Source organism: Amblyomma maculatum, chromosome 1 (genome assembly GCF_055883805.1).
Source record: "Amblyomma maculatum isolate TAMU_Amacu chromosome 1, ASM5588380v1, whole genome shotgun sequence".
NCBI lineage: Eukaryota > Metazoa > Arthropoda > Arachnida > Ixodida > Ixodidae > Amblyomma > Amblyomma maculatum.
Window position 1 is genome coordinate 156,038,118 of NC_139344.1, and position 20,056 is coordinate 156,058,173.

Below are 20,056 nucleotides of genomic sequence, written 5' to 3' on the forward strand. Positions count from 1 at the left end.
GATAACTTACAGGCGAAGTTCTTTAACCTGCTTCAGTTTCTATAGCCGAATGATGGCTGTTGCGTCAAGGGCCAGTAAAGTTCGAATGAGGCACGAAAAAAACAACAACTGCAGAATAGTTGCTGCTTTATCATTTTAATTTACAATGCTGAAGCCAGTGTGTCTCAAGAGCTGTAAATGTACCTGTCAAATATTTGCAAAATGTATTTCTCAGTCTGCTGTTTCTACTGAGTATCCAATTAAAATGTGGCCTACCAATAAGACTACTGCTTTGTGCAACTGGCAATCTCTGCAGACTATTAATAAGGAGAAACAATTCCAATTGGAAGTAGCAGGTGCCTTAACTTATGTGATTATGTTTTCATTTAGATTATCCATTTGGAACTAACTTGTCCAATTGGGAGTATCCAACTGTAGAAGCATTTCAACTGGAACCAATTCTACGCCATTCGAGTCTCCATTGGAACTAGCTGAAAATGCATTTGCTTCCCATTGTTTCTTTTTTAGAGTGCAGCTCTTATGTGCCCGTACAGCAGTTGAGCCGCATTGCCGTTGGTGCTGTTGCCGATGTAACAGAGCGAAAGAAAGTCACGAGAGTCGTGAGACAAAAAGAATTTTATCAGAATAGAAATTCTCTTTAGATCTTGAGAAAAAATAGAGTGCTTTGTAACTGCACTAAATGCATACAAGCATCTTTCAATTTCCTGCCTCAATATATTGCAAAACACTTAAATAGCTACACTCAAATTTCACATTAGGGGGTATTATAGTTGTCCTTAGAATTTTTACTGGGTTGCAACATTGGAGAGCCTAGTAAAGCTCAATATTTCTATATATATACATGTAATAGTGCCAAAAGTTGGGCAAGTTGGTATAAGTTCATGATTAAAAATAGTGTAAAAAGTACACGAAGGACGGGGGGGTCCTTCCTATGTTTATGACCTAGCTTCCCAAAGGAGGCTGCTTCTTTTATGTTGTTTTTTCCAAGTGACCTGTATTAATTGCGTGCTTCAGCAATAAACCCCAGTTGCAAGTTCGCGCTTGTCTGTGTCGTCCCTCCGTCCTGCTTGTACTTTTTGCGCTATTTTTCATCGAGATACATTTAATAGTTTGGAATGTTATTTTTTCAAGAAATGTTGCCATGTAAGTATGCATACTAGAGTGTTATTTTTACATCTAAAGAAAGTACTAATAGCCTTATTATCTGGAGCAGGGGTTCTCAAACTGGGTTGCACGGAACCCCTGTGTTCCGCAGGCTGTCTTCTTGTGTACCGCAAGAACCCTCAGAGCTCAGGGCAAGCACTGCTCTCAAAGAGAAATTTAATGGTGAAGGCTTGGTGACATTTTGGATGGGGACTGCTCCACTGTTTCCACGCCTCTGTGAAAGGGCAGTGGACATTTCGCTTCCCTTTGCAACTAAATATGCATGTGAACAGGCATTTTCAGCCCTCGCCTATCTGAAGAACAAGCACAGGAGCCGTCTTGACCCGGCAGCTGATATGAGACTGGCTCTGAGTGCTACTAACTCTTTGACTTGCTCTTAGAAGCGAAGCAGTACCACCCATCACATTAGTATTTGTATTAATCTGTGCAATAAACATTTAACCTTTGCAACTCTCTCTTTGCAAAAATGCACTCGACAACATTGCTGGTAAGTGAAAGAGGGGGGGGGGGGGGGTCCCTGGAACATACTGAAGGCTTTTGGGGTTTCTCCAAGCAAAAAAGTTTGAGAACCCCTGATCTAGAGCAAAGTTTTGTTGACATACTGACATCAAAAACGTGCACACTTTCTTCTTAATTATTTAAGAACCTGGGGATGGACTTGATGAGGGTAAATTGTCATTTTTAGCAACTCTAACATTTAGCTTAATATGAAATGTTTTCCTGAAATCGGCACCAAATTTTTATGTCTGCCAAAATTCATCACATTTCAGGCAGGAACTACAAAATTAGTTCTAATTTCCAGATCTCCCTTGAGTGTAAAGAGCTATGAGAGTTGTTTTCATTCTCTTTTGTGGTGAATGGAGGCAAATGTACCCTAGCAGCGCTTTTTCCTTTCATATCTGTGTTCTACCTGATTTATTATGTTGCATTTTATATGCTAATGATATGACATTAAATAAAACAGAAAATTGTATCCTATCTAGCTTCTCTGCAGGACCAGTCATACCTTTTGGGAAAGAGAGGGGATGAAATCCGCATCTAGCCATTGGAGGTTCATTTAATCAATAACTTTTCCAACCTTCAAGCCAAGTGATACGGGAATTGACGCAATCGGCTGGTGTGACAATAAATGAAGATTTAGCAGTTTATAACTGCGAGCTTCATGCAGAGTTGCACGTTTGGTTTATGAGGTTTGATGTACTAAAGCGACACAGACTACGCGGATGCCGCATTAGAGGTTTCTGGAAATTTCGACCACCTGGCATTCATTAACGTGCTCTAAAATTGCACAGCACATGGGAACCTTGCTTTTCACTTCCATCTAAAAATGGGCAATGTGGCTGGGATGTCGACTTTGCGTCCTCTGGATCAGCAGTCGAATGCCCCTACCACTGAGCCACTGTGGCGAGATGATGTAATATTTTTATGTAGCCAACTATAGTACATGCTTCTTGTTGCACTACTGTGTGCAATGGCTTTTCCTGTGTAGAAACACCTTGGTAACCGTAATTTCCACTTCCAGGTTCATATGCTGATGAAAAAGTGGCCATTCTTTTAACACTATTCTGTTGTCTAAATATTTTCAATTCATTCATAATCATATCAACTGTGGAATAATTGCCTGAAGTTATGCGCGCTGTCGTCTTGTTTAATCACTCACTGCAACTTATTCATAAACGGGCAGTTTGTACTGCTATCAGCAATAGCTGTCATTTAATGCATCATATAATATGCTGATATTAAGTTGCAACATAGCATGGCAGTTTTATGTTAAGCTTCTTTGTAGCTACATATTGATGTGATATTCGCTCTTCATCCTTTGATGTTATGTTCACCTAATTGCTGCTCTGTAATAATAATACCATACCTCTGAATTTGTACCAAACAGGTATTCATTATAGGGATGACCCCTTAATTATGAGGTTGTAAACATCCTCGTGTACCTCTGTGGCGCTGTGTTGTTATTTCACTGTCAAGTGTTTAAATGCAGTAGCTGTTCATTCTTGAAATGTTATGCAAAAATATCATGACGGTTATTTGTTATGCTAACTTTATCTAGGCGGTATTATGGTTGTATTACGGAGAATGCTTTTTGTTATGTTCACCTAATTGCTCTGTAATAATAATGCCATACGTCTGAATTTGTTCTTCTTTATGTTTACTTAATTATTTTTGCTGTTGAAATGAAACTAATTTGTTTTAGTGCTCTAATGTCATTGTATATAGTGTGACATTAAGTTTTGCTTGTTCTTATTTTCTTAATGGCTACCAAACATTTTTTCTTATTGTTCACTGAGAAATAACTATGCGGTCCTTGTCTGTAGTAGTGGCCTGTTTGCATATGCTTTTCTAACGGTAAATTTTTATTCCAATTAAGGCTGGTGCTTATGGACAAAGCAAACTAATCATCTGTTACGCTGACCTTTCCTGTTGTCCTGAGTATGGTTGACACTGTAACATCTGATATGCTTATTCTGGAAAGTTCATTCATCTTTATTAGTGACAGAAAGCTTTTCATTGGCTCTGAAATTATCACCGCAGGGGAGCTGTAGGGCTGATCGCGAATCCATGCTTCTGAAATAAGCTACTATATTCAGCGAATCTTTTTCCGCTTTACTTGCTAACTTTGTTGAGTGCAGGCTATCATGCCCTCTGCCTTTTTTTCAGCCATGAGGGTAGACTACTTTCTGAAAGACCCTGATGAGCTTAAGGACTTTCTATCCACCAATTTATCACTGCCAAGTCGGGATCTGGATGTTATATTTAATTCATCTCTAGATATGAAACAGGTAAGTTATGCTGTATGGTGTACATGTGAAATTTTGTCTTTGTAGCTTTCTTTCCCCACTTCGCACTGCTCCTTTTTTTTTTTTCCTGAGTGTTTGGCTAACTAAAGGATTCTTTGACATTGGGAATTTCAGCAAGGTTATGTCACATCGGTTTGACGGGAGCTGAAGATGTGATGTACTGGGTACAATGAGGTTATGTTATCAGTGTTATGGAGAAGTAGTTGCTTTTAAAAATTCAAGTGGAGCAGCTCATAGCACATGTGAGAGTTCCTTTGGCTTAAGGTGCTTCATTTGCAGAAGCTAATGAAGGGGAGTGGAATGAGAGCAAAGTATAGGTTGTAGCAGTCTAAATCATAGTTAAAACAGTTCATAATGTACTAATGCTAACTACGCCTGTGACTACACATGCTGTGCAGTGGCGATGTGCTTGAGATATTTTTACACTTATTGTTAAAATGGCTTTATGTTGCAAGATTGATAATAGGAAAATTAAGTTTTTAAAAAAGAGGACAGAACTGTTGTCTTTTTTTTTATTTAAAAACTGCTACCGGGCCCAAAAGAGCATTGAATAGGGGGACAAGAGAAGTACATAAGTACAAGGGAAATGAATAGCAGAATACAATATGAAGTGCTAAACAAAAAGGAGAAGGGAAAGCATTGTAAAGTGTAAAACTCAAAGAGAAACAGTTTAGTGCAGATGCAAAGCACATTGTTATAACTAATAACACAAGTAGCATGAGTGCAACAAAAATGGCAAATGGAATATTAATGGAAAGCAGCTTTTATGACAGGGTGATGAATTATTGCAAAGTGCACGAAGGACCAGAATACAATGAACTGGCAGTGCAAACAAACAATACAGTGAGCCATAAGAAAAAAGATGTAGCAAATCATGGATCTCTTTTGAGGGAATAGTACTTAAGAAGCTGATCTTGGAGAGTATTATGATCGGTACAGCAACACAAAAAGACGAGACACATCAGGAAGGCTCATGGTGGTTGTGCTCGACCTTTGGAGATAGACGTGCTGACGGGGAAAGTAATGACAAAGAATGATGGCACGTGAAAGTGCGCAGTGCTACTGGTGGCTCATTGCAAGCTGCTGCCTCATCCTGTGATTGTAAGCAGCATGGGGAAAGTCATCCCTGATATACCATGCTCATGGGGAAAAAAGAAGCAGTGTTTTCTCAGACAAATGGTGATTACTCTTATAAATAAAAATGATTAATAGCAAATGAAAAGCAAAAGTTCCTCATGGAGGAACAGATCTCAGAAAATAAAAACCTCTAATCTTCATTTTTTATTGAGGCATATAATGCAGCCTCAAATTTTAAGTCTGTCAAACAGGAATGTTTCAAGTCAAGTGTGTTTTCAAATTGTTTGGAAAATAAAGAAAATAAAAAGGTAAATCAAGCACACAGAGCTTCTTGAAGCTGCTATCAGTGTTTACCAATGGGAGCTTGGGCAGGCTTGGAGTGATTTATTTATTTATTTATGCATAATCCCACAGCGCCGTTAGGCATTACAGTAGAAAGGGGGGGGGGGGGGGGTATATGCAAGCAAAATAAAATCGTACATGCAAGAAATTTCACAATTTCTCTTGACAATACATGACAATAGTGCACACTTTTCACTTCAATATCATGGCACACAGGACAGCTAAGCTTTAAGACACTGCTTTAAAATAAAAATCTCATGATTTCCATGATTGTCAGTTACCAAAATTACTGTTGTATTGGTTTCAATGTTTGCTGTGCATGTGCCTGCATAACTTCAGGATTTGGCACATACATCGGTTGTCACCTGCATGATAGTGCATGAAGCAATAAAAAGTTGAATGAAGGAAGTGCAGCTCCATGCAGTGCATCTTCTAACATGCTTACTAGCCCAACTGGGCACACCTTAGGCCTCTCTTCTGGCACGCAGTTGGAGTTGTTTACTGCAGCAACTTTAGTAGCATAAAGGAGCATTTCGCTGAAGTTCTCAGTTTGTAAAAGAAAAAACACTCGCACACGAGTGTTTGCTAAGCAAATTCAAGGGAAATTTGGGAAGTAGGCCAAGAGAGGTGTATTATTGAGTCAGAAGTGCAGTGGCTACTGAAATCATCGGGTAAAATGTGCGTTACAAACCTTGGGAGTATAAAAAATTATCGATATAACTAGAGTTTTGAACTATCAAATTTTCACAGCTTTTTGTATCATTTCAGATGTAAAATAATTTTTAAGGATTAACTGGTTACCTTTTATTAAATAATTTATTTTGTTTAATCAGTTGTGGCAATTTACGTGCCTATGCATTCTAAAAGAAATGACACATTGCAGATTCAAGCAGTCTAGACACTTCATTGGCAGGTGATAGCAGGTAGGATGCATTTGTAAGTCTGCCTGTGCAGTGGGTGTAAGTAATGCTTGTGACCACTTTATTTTTCTATATCTCACTGTGGGGGGCTGATGACAAATGAGGTACATTGAAATAAATGTACAGCCTTTTTCAAAACTGTAGAGCCCAGGGGGTCTACTTCTGAGCCGTGTAGTGGCACTGCTTTAGCATTAGTGGAAGTCCTTCCAATAGGGCAAAAAAATCTTACTATCAAGAGATTTGGAAAATTGGAAATGCATTTAGACCCCCTTTCGGCTCTACACTTTTGACTAAGACTGTACCTTCACAGCACAGTTTTTCCTCCTTTGCATGTGAGGAGTAAGTCGGCCCTTTATTAATTATTAGACTCTGCTCATGGATCTTTCTTTCTTCTTTAATAATCCATAAGATTTTGCATATTTGTATTTGTCACTGTTTGATCATAGCAGACAAATTCAAGGACCAGTGAGTCCTTGCTAGTCTGTTTACTTTTGTGGCAACTTGCTTACACGTGTGAGCATTAAATGAACACATGTAAAAATAAACGCCTCTTATTTCAGCTTAGTTAATGGTAGTCGCAAGCAGCTGGGAAACTGTCGGGCAGCATCCTTGGTATGGGAAAATTATAGGCCTTATATAGGCCTTATGCAAAATTGCTGCTATCTATTGGACCTTCAGCGAACCATGCCACACGACGCCATGTTGAAGGGTTGAGCTATTGCACGAGCTCTGTCTGTTTATTGCTGTGGTTTTCGTACTATTTGCTAGCATTCAGCACAAAAAATGATGGAAGAATGGACGATGGACTTGTAGATGCTGCTTGCATTCCAGTTTTACTTCGTAAAGTGGTACTGTGCTGCCAAAACTTCTTGCGAACGGCAACATCAGCACAGAGGGCAAAATTCGCGTTGCTGCTTCGAATTTCCCTCTGTGCTCCGGCAGATTTCTTAATACACTGCTCAAATGCATGTCCATGAATGAGTTTTATATTGCTTCCAGGTGTAAAAATGTCTGTGATGTGAGCACATGTGCGCTGTGTCGGCCGCTGTAGGAAGCTTTCGAGTCCAGCGGGGGGCTAGGTTCAAGTATGTTACTGCGTCTGCTGCTCGACATCGATTGCTGGCGTTCCATAGTATGTTGTGCAAATACACATACACGAAGAAGCTTGATATTATTTTTATATATAGGATTGGGGCCTAATAAACACTGCGGTGCGATGAGCCTGAAAGCATTCACAATACAGCACGTGCACTACTGTTCTCATGCCCTTTCTGAACCTTTAATGGCAGCTATATCTCGTTAGCATGTAACCAACCAAACATTTGCTGCCAACAACGTGAATTTTCTGACGAAACGCACGACGTGACTCCACACACACTGATCCTCCCCAAATAGCTCCTGTCGCCATCACATCGTGGTTCCATTTCGTGAAAATTGACACATTAGCAGATACATTATTGATTTAAAGTCGATACCTTAGCCTACGTAGTCACTTTGCAAAGATCTGCCTTATACCCAGATGCAGTGTCAAACGTGGACTCGTATTCAAGCAATGCATTGTGGAATTAAAATTTTGCGTTCGAATTAAAGAGAACATTTTGGCATATACATATGTCGAAAATCTCTGGACATCTTGTATGCATGAAGAAGTAAATTCTGAGATAAGTTGGTGCAAAAAGCAAATCGAGCAACGCTCTTGCAGATATTTTATGCGGAAAGTCTGCAGCAAATCCTCCTGTAAAATAAATGTAACACACTGTGGGCGATATATTTGACCTGCCTTGGCACCAACTACGAATAGAAAATATTTCAAAGCAGGCTAAACAAGATAACGTTTTACAATTTAGGTGCCCCGTTGGACTTTCGAAAGAGCATCTACAGTGCGAAAACTATGGTACAGCAGATAAACACAAGGCCACAAGAAAAAAAACTCATTGGATATAACTTGCTGCTTCTTTTCTTCGACAACCTTATTTTAGCTTTGCGTAAAGCAAGGGCCACAACAGTATGCCGGCATCAGAAAAAAAGAGAAGGAGATAGGACATAACGCTGAACTTTCAACTTTATTTAAAAAAAACTGAAACCTGATCTTACATACACACGCCGGGTAAAAAGCCACCAGGGGAATAATTAAGGTAACAGTGAGGATACGCTAGCAAACTGGTAATCACATGTTTTTTTTCCCTGACATCGATGAATGTTTTTAGCGATGATGCATCTATCATGGATCACAACCAGCTAGCCCGGCAGTTCATGTTATTCAAATAGCATTAACCCAGTGGCCATGCAACCATCCTAACCCGCTTGCCGCTCCTCAGTTCAGCTACCGTCAAACATAGCGGAAATGCGCGTGCCTGCCGATCACTAGATGGCAGCACTTTTGCGTAAGGTCTATAGGAGGATAGTAGTATAGAACAGCACGATGGACAGCATAACAGTTAAAAATTAAGGATTCAGTTAATCTCTTCTTACTATGGAGATATCACGCTAAACTGATACAAAGACAAAGGACGTCAAAAAAAGGGCAGACAACGGAGCACATACTTTCAATTTATTTTATTGTACTGGATGTCGCGCTTTCATACATGACTAAAATGATTAGAGTGTGTGGAGAATGACAGAATGGAACATTTCTGCAACCAAAAGAGCACCATCACACTTCTTCCTGTAATTTGTCCAGGGACCCAAACCATTCCATTTCATAGTCTTTGAGGCCAACTGATGGTGAACTGATGTGATTTTTTGTTCCAGCAGTCCTGATCTTGAATGCTTCGAAGATTTCTTTCTCAATTTTTGTTTTTGCGTGACCAAGGAGGGGGGTGCCAACCAGGTGAGGTTTGGCACCTTTTGCAATAACAACTGGGGGAAGCCAAATTGCCGGGATGCATTATCTGGTCACACATGTTAATGTGTTCCTTAAATCTGGTTTTGATACACCCTCTGGTTTGTCTGCTATACCTCCTACTGCATTTAAGCGGCACATTATACACCACTTCTTTGTTGCACTCAACGAATCTAATCTCGTGGTTGATTTTGCACAGTGGGGTGCATACTTCTGTGGTCTTGTTGGCTTTCGTGCAAAGACCCACAAGTTTTTTAAGGGCAGAGAAGACAACAGGGATGCCATGCTTGGCTGATTTTCTTGATTCTGCATGACACCTTATATATGCACAGAAGAACAATTGGTGGCACCTTTTTTCGAAAAGTATTGTTCTTGTAGCACTTTTTCTGTAGTAAATACGTCTGGAAAGCTTCTTTCCTTCAGCTTTGAAACTTGAGTGTTGAAGCTTTTCTGCATGATATGCTTGGAGGACATTTCTATGACCCATAACATGCGGGAGAATGCTGTTGACCTCTTGATTAGCTTTGAATGCCCCAAATCATATTGCAGGATGGCTTTTCCCCCTTTTATTTTGTACTGCCAGCATGCATCCTGCTATGCAAAAGTTCTCACGAGATTAGATTCACTGAGTGCAACAAAGAAGTGAAGTATAATGTGCCTCTCAACTGTAGTAGGAAGTACATTGGACAAACCGGAAGGTGCATCAAAACATTTGAAGGAACGAGCCAACACATGTGACCAGATAATGCACCCCAGCAATTTGGCTTCTCACTGTCGTTATTGCAAACACCTGGACGACACCACTATTATAGGTTAGGCAAAAAGGCAAAAACAAAACCAAGAAAGATAAATCATTGAAGCATTCAAGATTAGGACTGCTGTAACAGAAAAATGCATCAGTTCACCGTGAGGTGGCCTCAGAGGCTGCAAAATGGAATGATTGGTGTCATAGTTGAGATGGTAAGAAAACGGATGATTGTGTCCTTTTGATTGTAGAAGTTACAGAGCTATACCGTTCTGTCATGTTCCACACTTTCCTGTCATTGTGATTATGTATAGAAGTGCCATAGTCTGTGCCAAAAAACCAACTGAAGTTATGTGCTTTGTTGTGTGCCATTTCGCTGCATGTCCAATGCTTTCGTATCAGTTTAGCGCAAAATCTTTAAAAATGAAGGACCAATTAGCCCATGTTCTTGCCTTGTTAGCACCTTTTACCTGTACAAGTGTCTTACACTCTTTTATGTATGTCTATGACAGGTCTACTTCTTCATGTTTGGCCACCCCTTTGAGGATTTTGATGATGATCAGTTGGTTTCCTCGTCACCTGTGCCCAAAGAGCAGCAGCACCACTTCAATGCCCGTCAGGCATTGCCTCACGCGCCGTTGCTCCTCTCATCACCAACCTTTCTGCCTGGACTTCAGCAGCTGAGCTTCAGGCATCTTGACTTCATTCTTAAACTGCTGCGCGCCTATCCTCGTGAGTCGGCACATCTACTTGCTGTATTGCGGTGGGTCCTTGACACTGACCGGGTGCATCCGCCACCAAAGATCGACCCTGAAGAGGCAGCATCTAGTCTCGTGGTGAGGACGCTTTCCCTGACGGATTTTGAGGGACACTTGGAGCTCAAACGTCTCTTATCTCTTAAGATGGCATTGGGTTTTTTTTTTCCTTTCTTGTGCTTACCTTCACATTTTTTTACGTGGCAAGATGCTTAACTTGATTTCAAGTTAACATTACAATCTGGAGGAAAGTATGCAGGCTGCTTTCTTTCGAGTGAATTTGTTGTATGAAGGCGACTTTAAATAGCAGCTATGTCACTGGCTAACTAGTGTCAATAGTCTGTTACCCTCATAATGAATTTTTATTCCCTTGCCAGGTAGTGATGAACAGTGCAAGTGGCGACACATTTTTGTAAGGACACAATATCTGCCTTGAAATACTTCATCAGTTGTTGTTGATGACACTGGGCTGAGCAGCCTGTTTCTACAGTCAAACCTTGTTATAGCAAACAAGTAAAAAATTGTAAAATAGTTTGGTATTGCCAAGATTTGTAATACAAAATTTCATAAAAGACACACAAAAGCAGCACGATTTAGTCCCTGACAGGATGTAAACTCTGGAGGCTTTGCTGGGGAAAAGGGAAGACTTTTTCCCAAGTGTTATCGACGTTTTCAAAGACACTCACGGTGATTCTAGAGCTTGCAAGACCCAAGTGCCAGATAGCTTGACTTCTCGGCACAACACCACTAGCCCGCAACAACGGCAAGCCAAGTGCCAGGTAGGGTGGCTTCTTTGCATCACAGCCATATGCTGTGGAAAATGGTACGTTAGACCGAAAGGCACACTGTTTTTACCACCTTCGTGATTGCTGATACAAATGCATGATGGCTACAAGATTACAACCGTCCATGCTGCTGCTTCCACGGTGCTGTAGATGGATTCGAAAGGCTTAGACTCATGCTGGCCACTGAGTTAACAGCCATCTGTGCCGCTATATCTTCTGCAGTGCTGTTAGTGAACGTTTGATATAAACACTAAAGCACGAATCTTTGTGCGAACACTTGCCGCACCACCATTAGTTACTTGTGTACTGTGACGAAGCTTACCATCTGCGATCTGACCAGGCATCACTTGGTACTGAGAGTTTGACATATCTGTTTTATGATGAATCGCATTCTATGTATAAAGTAAAAATTACATGTGTTCTTTAAAAATATTTAAGGAGAGTTCAATGTTGGTGGTAATTCATTATATATAGTATCTGCTTTGTCTATATTGAGGTTTGACTGTACTTGACATATCCACAGTATTCTGCTGCTCACATGTCAAGGTGTCTAGTCGTTAATGTATTGTTTTTTCTCTCATTTCTTTAGTTAAAATCTTGAACTGAGGTCGTTGCTGAGTATTGCTGACTTTAATGTCTGCCATATTTAGTGCTGGAAGAGATATATAAGGTGTGCACAGCAACCATAGTTCTGCATAAAAAAAAGTAACAAAATTCCTATAAAGAAAGGTGTTAGGCAAGGAGACACAATCTCCCCAGTACTATTCACTGCTTGCTTATAAGAAGTATTGCTTATAAGAAGACTTGGAATGGCAGCAGATAGGGATGAGGGTAGATGGAGAATACCTCAGTAATCTGTGATTTGCTGATGAAATTGCCTTGCTAAGTAACTCAGGGGAAACTGCAAAGAATGATTGATGACCTAGACAGGAAAAGTAGAAAGGTAGGCTTGAAAATCAATATGCAGAAGACTAAGGTAATGTTCAACAGCCTCGGGAAGGAACAGCAGTTTACGTTAGGTAGCGAAGCACTGGAAGTAGTAGGCGAGTATGTCTACTTAGGACAGGTAGTAACCACAGATCCGGACCATGAAAGGGAAATAACTAGGAGAATAAGATTGGAATGGAGCGCATTTGGCAAGTACTCCCAGATTATGACTAGCAGCTTACCTGCATCGCTCAAGAGGAAAGTATACAACAGTTGCATCTTATCTGTACTTACCTATGGGGCTGAAACATGGAGGCTAACAAAGAGGGTTTTAAATAAGTTGAGGACAATGCAGAGGGCTATGGAAAGAAAAATGGTAGGTATAACATTAAGAGATAGGTAGCGTGCAGAGTGGGTCAGAGAAATAACAGAAGTCGCTGATATTCTAGTGGAAATCAAGAAGAAGAAATGGGCATGGGCAGGACATGTAGCACAAAGAAAGGATAACCGATGGTCGCTTAGGGTAACAAAGTGGATTCCAAGGGAAGGAAAGCGTAGCAGGGGGCGGCAGAAAGTTAGGTGGGCAGATGAGGTTAGAAGTTCGCAGGGGTCATGTGGATGCAGCTAGCACAGGACCGGATTAATTGGAGGAATATGAGAGAGGCCTTCGCCCTGCAGTGGGTATAGTCAGGCTGATGATGATGGTGATATTTAGTGAATGTTGCGTCACATTTAGTTACAGACATGAGCACTTGTCTAGCCTAGCCACTGGCTCATTTGGGCACAAGTTTACGCAGATATAGCACTCGCTAGTAGTATTTGCCAAATACGGCATCACCGGCGCTGCCTTCTTTGATACCATGCCATTGAATGCCCTTGTCAGCAGTCAGACCTGTACTCTGTTGGCAGAGGAACAAATGTCTTGCAAATAGAGCAGTGTGAGTGTGCAGAACTTCGTCCTTTTACATATTCTATTTGTATGACCCGTGTGACAAATGCTGCATTAATAGGTAGGTCCTTTCCGAGTGCTGCTGAACAAAAAATACAGGAACACATAATATGTGTGCCTCAGGTACAGGATAATAAATGTGCTGTGTTGTAGTACATGGGCCCTTTGAACAAAGCAGCTCATTCCGAAGACCACTAGTCCATTGGGTGCATGTTCTCCTTCTTACCAATTGCTCTTGAATGCACAACAGATAGCAGCCATTTTCAGCATTTTTACATATTTTTACACCATATCAACCGTAATACTCAACACAATTCAGCATTTGCATATTGCGATCCTCTGTGTCACACCATGAGAGTGAACCTTGAAGCTCATGTTACCTTTACTAAATATTCCAATATTCCAAGTTTTGTGATATTTTGGAAAATTTCAGTCAGATTGAATAATTAAATGGCATTGAATTTACATGGGTCTAATTTGTACCTAGAACTGACATCAAATAATTGATTTATGTATTGTGAAGCTATACCTACTGTCAGGCATGTTGAAGTTGATGGTTCTTGATTACTATATACTGTATTTTCTTATGTATAAGATGTGTTCTATTTATTTTCTTTTTTTTTAGTGTGTCCTATACAACTATGGTGTTTTATATGCATCTTTTTTCTTTGTTTTGCCCAATGTTTATAGGTTCACCATATTATGAAATAGCAATGGTAACAACTTCCGCAATCAAAGAACATACTTCTGTCTCAGATTGTCACCCTAATCATTACTAATATAAGGTGCCAAAAATGGGAACATCCTTGCTGCTTCGCCCTGCAGTGGGTATAGTCAGGCTGATGATGATGATCCTTGCTGCTCGCTTGCTCACTACTAAGGCAAGCCAGGACAAGCTGACACGCTTTCTCGGTAGCCATTTGCAACTTTCTGTCATGGCTTTTAGATGTGCAGAGTAGGTGCATTTCATTTAGCGAAGTTGCAAAGTGGTTCCATGAGGCCTGGATTTCAGCTGCAGTGGCAGTGATAACTGCAGGTTTCCGCAAGGCTGGCCTGCTAGCTTCATCGGTGTCTGAACGCGATGACGATCAGAGCAGTGATTGAGAGTGCGAATAGGATGTCTCAGCAGCTCTGCCACCATAAATTGGCGAAATTAAAAAAAAACTGTGAGTTTGAAAATGCAGCTTATGAAGGCTTTGAGTAAAGCTGAAGTGTTGCTTGCCTTGTCTACGCGAGAGCTTTTTTTAGGCGTAAGTGTTGCTTTTTTTTTTTGCTGTCATTTTACGTCGCATTTTTACAGGCATGAAGTATTTTATGACGGTCGTGCAAGCATGTATAGTCAAGTTCCAAAGCCCTAAATAATCGAATTGAGGTGCATTTTATATGAGGGCATGTCTTGTATACCAAATTTTTTGTTGAAAGCCTCTAAATGTGAAGGATGCACCATAAACAAAATTACATGTTATACAGTGGAAAATATGGTACACTTGCTAAGGGCTGTGCTTATGTAAGGGAAGCTCCCCTTCAGCTTAGCACCCCGTAACTTGGGTTGTCAAGTTCCACGCATGCATATTTTCTTTGGGGTGGGCATTTTGTGGAGAACTGTGGGACTGCAACTGCTACCTCATTTTTATTCTTATACAGAATAAGTTGGGGGGGGGATGATATGAGGTATGCCAGCAAAGTGCCCTACTAGTCTGTTTTATATTGTGGGAAATTGCTGCTGGTTGTCATTTGATTCAGAATTTTAGTGCATTATCTTATAAAGGGTTCACAGAGCTTCCCTAATTTGTTGAAAATGCGAGCCATCATATAAATGCAGTAAAATATATGGGTTCAAATGTAGCCCGAATTTAGTGAGCAAATGCCACTTTATGTAATACAATAATACAGTAGGACCTGTATCATATTTGATGGAATCCCGTCTGCTGACGGAAATTCATAGCAGCATTACAAACAACAGTAGCTTTTCACATACTGTAAAGTGCAACAACTAACTACATGCACCAGCTTTTAGAGTGCTTTTTAGGAGGGTCTTCATAGGTCTATATATTGTCAATTTGATGTTGTTGAGTGCAAAGCTGGAAGTTGATGTCGCTCTTTATTGTGGAGCACTGTAGGGATCTTTGCATTGAGTACACTTTTGGTGTGCAGTGCGAGAAAGAAGGAGAGGTGGCATCAATAATTATTCTTTACTTAGCTTGCCATGCATTGTCATTTTATTTTTTGTCTTTCGGAAAAAGCAAGTGGCGCTGCTATTTGAGAATTGAACATGATTTACTAATTGAGGCTCTCAAATGCTTGATGTGTCATAACTGTGTACTTTTTTTTTTATTTCCAGGCTCTGCTTCTGTCACCAGAGGTCCTTACAGCCTCATTTTGTGAATATCACAAAATGCCCAATGTGTTCATTTTAAATGCCTCAGCAACAGCAGAAAGCGTTGTGAGTATTGGACGCTGACTTTTAAAGCTTTGTGGATATCGTGCAGCAAGATTCTTGCAGATGGGTCCTCATGAAAGCTGCTTCAATTATGTTTGTCTCCTTAAAAAAAAATATTGTTGCTGTGTACAGAGATGTCAAAGTTGAACTTTATATTTAACACACATATGTCAAAACTTCAGAATGTACACGTGCACACACATGCACATATATATTCGGAGCTTTGGTTTGCTGCTGGTTGCGAGATAAGTGTCAAGGACTGCTGACAGTATGCTTTCTCAGTGCGTCAGCTGCAGCTCTAGCGCTCATCTCCAAGCCAGCGACAACATAAAGCTCAGTTTTGGGCATCACAGAAGGCGCAAATCTGGCAGCGCTTTACTCAGTTGCATATGAGAGTGCTGTAATCGTGATAAGAGCAGTATTTCACTGGATCCAAAGTATCTCACCGTTCCATACCTTGTGGTGACCTAGAATGACCTTTGAATACTCGCTTAGCAACAGTCAAATGAAAGAAAAAATTAATTGGAGCAGTGCAGATTTGAACCCGGGAATTTCTCATGGGAAATGAGTGCGGTACCTCATAGCTATCACTGCAGCCGATTATCCTGCATGTTTTACTGGCACTCTTTTGCAATGTGCATTGCATGTCATTTTATCAACTTCTAAACAAGGCTAAACACGTGCTTTCACACATTAACTCTGCTAACTACGTTCAAACCAAAACCCTACCGCATCTTTATAGAAATATTTTTATGAAATTTTTTATTAACATTTATGAATATTTTTTATTTTTTTTATGGCACTGACATTTTTCTATCAAAGTTTATTCCCCATGAAACATGCTTTAGGCACACTTCAGTTTTTCACCAGGCATGCATGGAAATAAAGAAGTGAAGTGCCCAAGATTGCTGCACCTGACTGTGGCAGTGTGCACTGTGTTTTGCAGACTGATCTTCATCTACATTTCTGCAACCTAACAAGCAAGGAAGTGGCACTCCTGTCTTCAGAGCTGAAGAGACAAGTAGACCGCAAGAAACTTGCTGATACGGTGAGCAGTCCACACTCTATAAGGCTGTAGCTTGGCATATGGCACATCATTGTGACTGGATATGAGGCTTTTCTCTAACATCACTCTCAGCTAATCATGAAGTGAATGGTGCGGCAACTTCCGCATCTACCAACTCAGGGTATATTGGTTCCAAGTCAAGATGAGATCATAGACAAATGTTTTCGCTTTTGCTTAGGGTATGAGTTAGTAACGAAGAGTGCAGAGCTATTTACATAAAGCTGCATTTAACTGTGAGGGGTCTGCTAACTTTTTCTATAAAATTTCTTGAATTTCTTGTGGTCGCTGTTTATTATGTATACAGTAGAACCCGGATATATCGAACTCTAAGGGGATCGCGAAATAGTTCGATATATCGATAATTCGATATACAGAAATCGGCCTGGGACGGCACTTACGATGCGAAAAAACGATACCGTATTTGTCGCGTAATCAACCCGCTCGCATAATGAACCCACCCTCCACTTTTGCACCCGAGAATTTTGAAAAAAAAAAAGAAGTGCTAAGGCCAGCTCGCTCACAAGCGATTGAGCTATTTCAGCGACGAGCGGCAGCAACAGAGCGAAAAATTTCCAACTTGTTGGAACTGCGTCCCTCTCGCCGCTCGAGCCACCGTGGCAGCTCTAAACAAGGTTTCTGTGTCGCCGCGGCAAGGCGTTTTCACTTGCATGTCGATGGCGCGAGTCACGATGGCGCGAGTTTGATAGCTCCTGCGGTGGCGGGGAGCGAACTTATGGCTGATTGCACAAGCCTGGTTCGATTTATCACGCCGCGCTTGGGGCGGGCGTGGTCCACTGCCACAAAATAATTGGAAAGCGTGATAGCTAAATGCTGTTTGAAGCGAAAAATGCTAAAAGCCGGTGTCATGATCGCAGCAGACCGCATGCTTTCGTTGACTCATACATGCAAGAAATGACTCCCGTAAAAATAGAAAAAAAGAAAAAACAAAAAGGCCGCTTAATTTCCCGCAGCCGCCATATCTTACGCTACGCCGCGCGTACAGCACAACGATAAGAATGAACGACTCTCGCAAAAAAAAAAAAAAAAGAGAGAGAGAGAGATCTGCCGCTAATTGGCGCCATAGCCACGTTAGCCGTGGCACGCAGAGGGTTCGCAACACGCGCTGGAGAAAGCGTGTTATGTCTGAAAAGGGGCTGAGCTGGCTTGGCGCATGCGTAGCGCGTGCTACTGATAACGAAGGCCGGAAGAGAGGAAGGGGAGAGATAGCTCGGCAAAGGAATGGTCACACTCTTGCGCTTCGCTCTATCGCGTTTTTCCCATCTCGTTCCCACCGGCTCTCCCTGGTTCATTCACGCACACGGCTTGCAAACGTCACATCACGTGCTGGTGCGCGGGAAATGATAACGCAGATGCGCGCGCCTTTGAGGAATGGGCGCGGCGCTGCCCTCGACCAGCCGTCGCCGAACTGTCCCCTCTCATTCCTTCCGCGCGTGGCTTGAGAACATCACGTGGCAAACGGCTGAGGGTGATGCGATCGTCTTTGGGGAAAGCACACTTTCCAGTGCGTGGTGCGGAGTTCGATATATTGAACGACCGGTGAAATTGAGTTCGATATACGACGCGGCTTTCCTATACTTTTACATGGGATTTTCAAGGGGATATTCTGTGAGTTCGATATAACCAAAATTCGATATATCCGGTTTGGTATATCCGGGTTTGACAGTAGTATGTCAGGTGTCCCAGCTAAATGTAACCAAACCTTTAAAAATGACAGAGTCCTAGCTCAGGGAATCAACTGAACATTGTTGAGTCACATGACCTTGTCTGCAGTATTCTTTTTTTCTTTCCAAAGTTAATCCATGAGTAATAACTGATTATCCAATCATTTAATTTTTAGCTTTAGGAACAAAGTGGCAATCAAAAAGTTGTGGAACACCTTGAAACAATTGAGTGGTGGTTTATCTCGGCTAGGCACTGATATACATGCGGAGGCATTATATATGGCACTCGCTTAGCTAAGTTTTGCTTCATTTAGCTTTACTTTGCCACGTCTTGTCATGTTTAGATCTTGGGATGCTGGAGTAGCATCCTTGTCATGTGAAAGCTTTTATTTTTTTTTTTGTTCTTATTGTGTGAGCTGTCATTTAAGGCCAGTAAAAGAGAAGTTATTAACCTGAATGGTAGCATGGTGGGAAACATCTCAGCGAGCTGTTTTTCAGTGCTCTGTACATACAACTTCTTCATTGACACTTTGTTTCTCAATGCAGTAAATAAAAAGTTAGCTAATTAACCTTTACTAAGGAATGAAATTTGGAGAACGAAAAAAAAAAAAAATCAATACCACGGACTATGCCACATGACTCCCAGCAACCCCCAGTTTGTTCCGCTGGGCTGGGCAGCACAATTTTTTTTTTTTCATAACCTTGGTTGCGTTTTCCTGGGACATCCAGTAGTATATGAGAGCCTGAGCATGTATTTTCAGTGATTATCTGAACTAATTTTTTTATTGTTATTTTTGCCAGTATCACATCATGGGGATTATACTAGATTCATGTAATGAAAACAGTATATACAGTGAGAGCTCTCCAAGAAAATTTCACCTGTGTTTTAGCCATGAGACAGCTTAGCTTAGTGCACAATAAAGATTTTTCACTTCTACTGTATTATGCCATTCATTACAGTCGGTTCCAAATGTATCGAACTTGAAGGAGGGGATTGGGAAATAGTTTGATGCATCGATAATTTGATAAATAGGAGATAGAAACAGATAAACTCTTCCGTCACCCAGAAGCGTGAATATGGTGTACCTACCCTAACGGAACGCTGCCTGCTGGCATACTCGCAGCCCACCCCTTGCTGCATACACGCATGCACCCATGTACCGAGCGTCGTCTTGCATCATGCGTCGAAAAGCAGGGCCCACTTGGCCCAACATTAATACACCATTTTATGGACGGTGCTGTGTGCTCCAAATATTTAGTAGGGATAGATTGAAGCGTTGAAACTTTCGCTGTTCCCATCTCATGTCTTGCGTTGCGGGCACTAGTGGTGTTAAGGTTGGAGCTCACATCAAAGCTGTTGTGGACGGTTTTGGGAGAAGCCACTACTGATCATATGAGGTCTGATTCTCTTACTGGCACATCATAAATGCAATAATTACTCAGTTCAACTAGGGTACAGCTGATTTCTTCTCCTCCAGCAGCGAAGCAGCCCACGCAAGAACTGCTGCAAGCCTTAGGTCAGCAAAGTTGCCTTCACCACAGAACTCCGTCTTCC

General features: G+C 41.2%; 1 protein-coding gene across 1 annotated transcript in view; it reads left to right on the forward strand.

Annotated features, from left to right (window-relative positions):
- LOC146204704 (ATP-binding cassette sub-family A member 2-like) overlaps positions 1-20,056 on the forward strand; it is a 170,913-nt gene that overhangs the window by 15,982 nt on the left and 134,875 nt on the right. The window contains exons 5-8 of the mRNA XM_084589421.1: positions 3,832-3,953; positions 10,410-10,733; positions 15,655-15,756; positions 16,700-16,801. Coding sequence (XP_084445547.1) covers positions 3,832-3,953; positions 10,410-10,733; positions 15,655-15,756; positions 16,700-16,801 — 650 coding nt within the window. The remainder of the gene's footprint in view (positions 1-3,831; positions 3,954-10,409; positions 10,734-15,654; positions 15,757-16,699; positions 16,802-20,056) is intronic.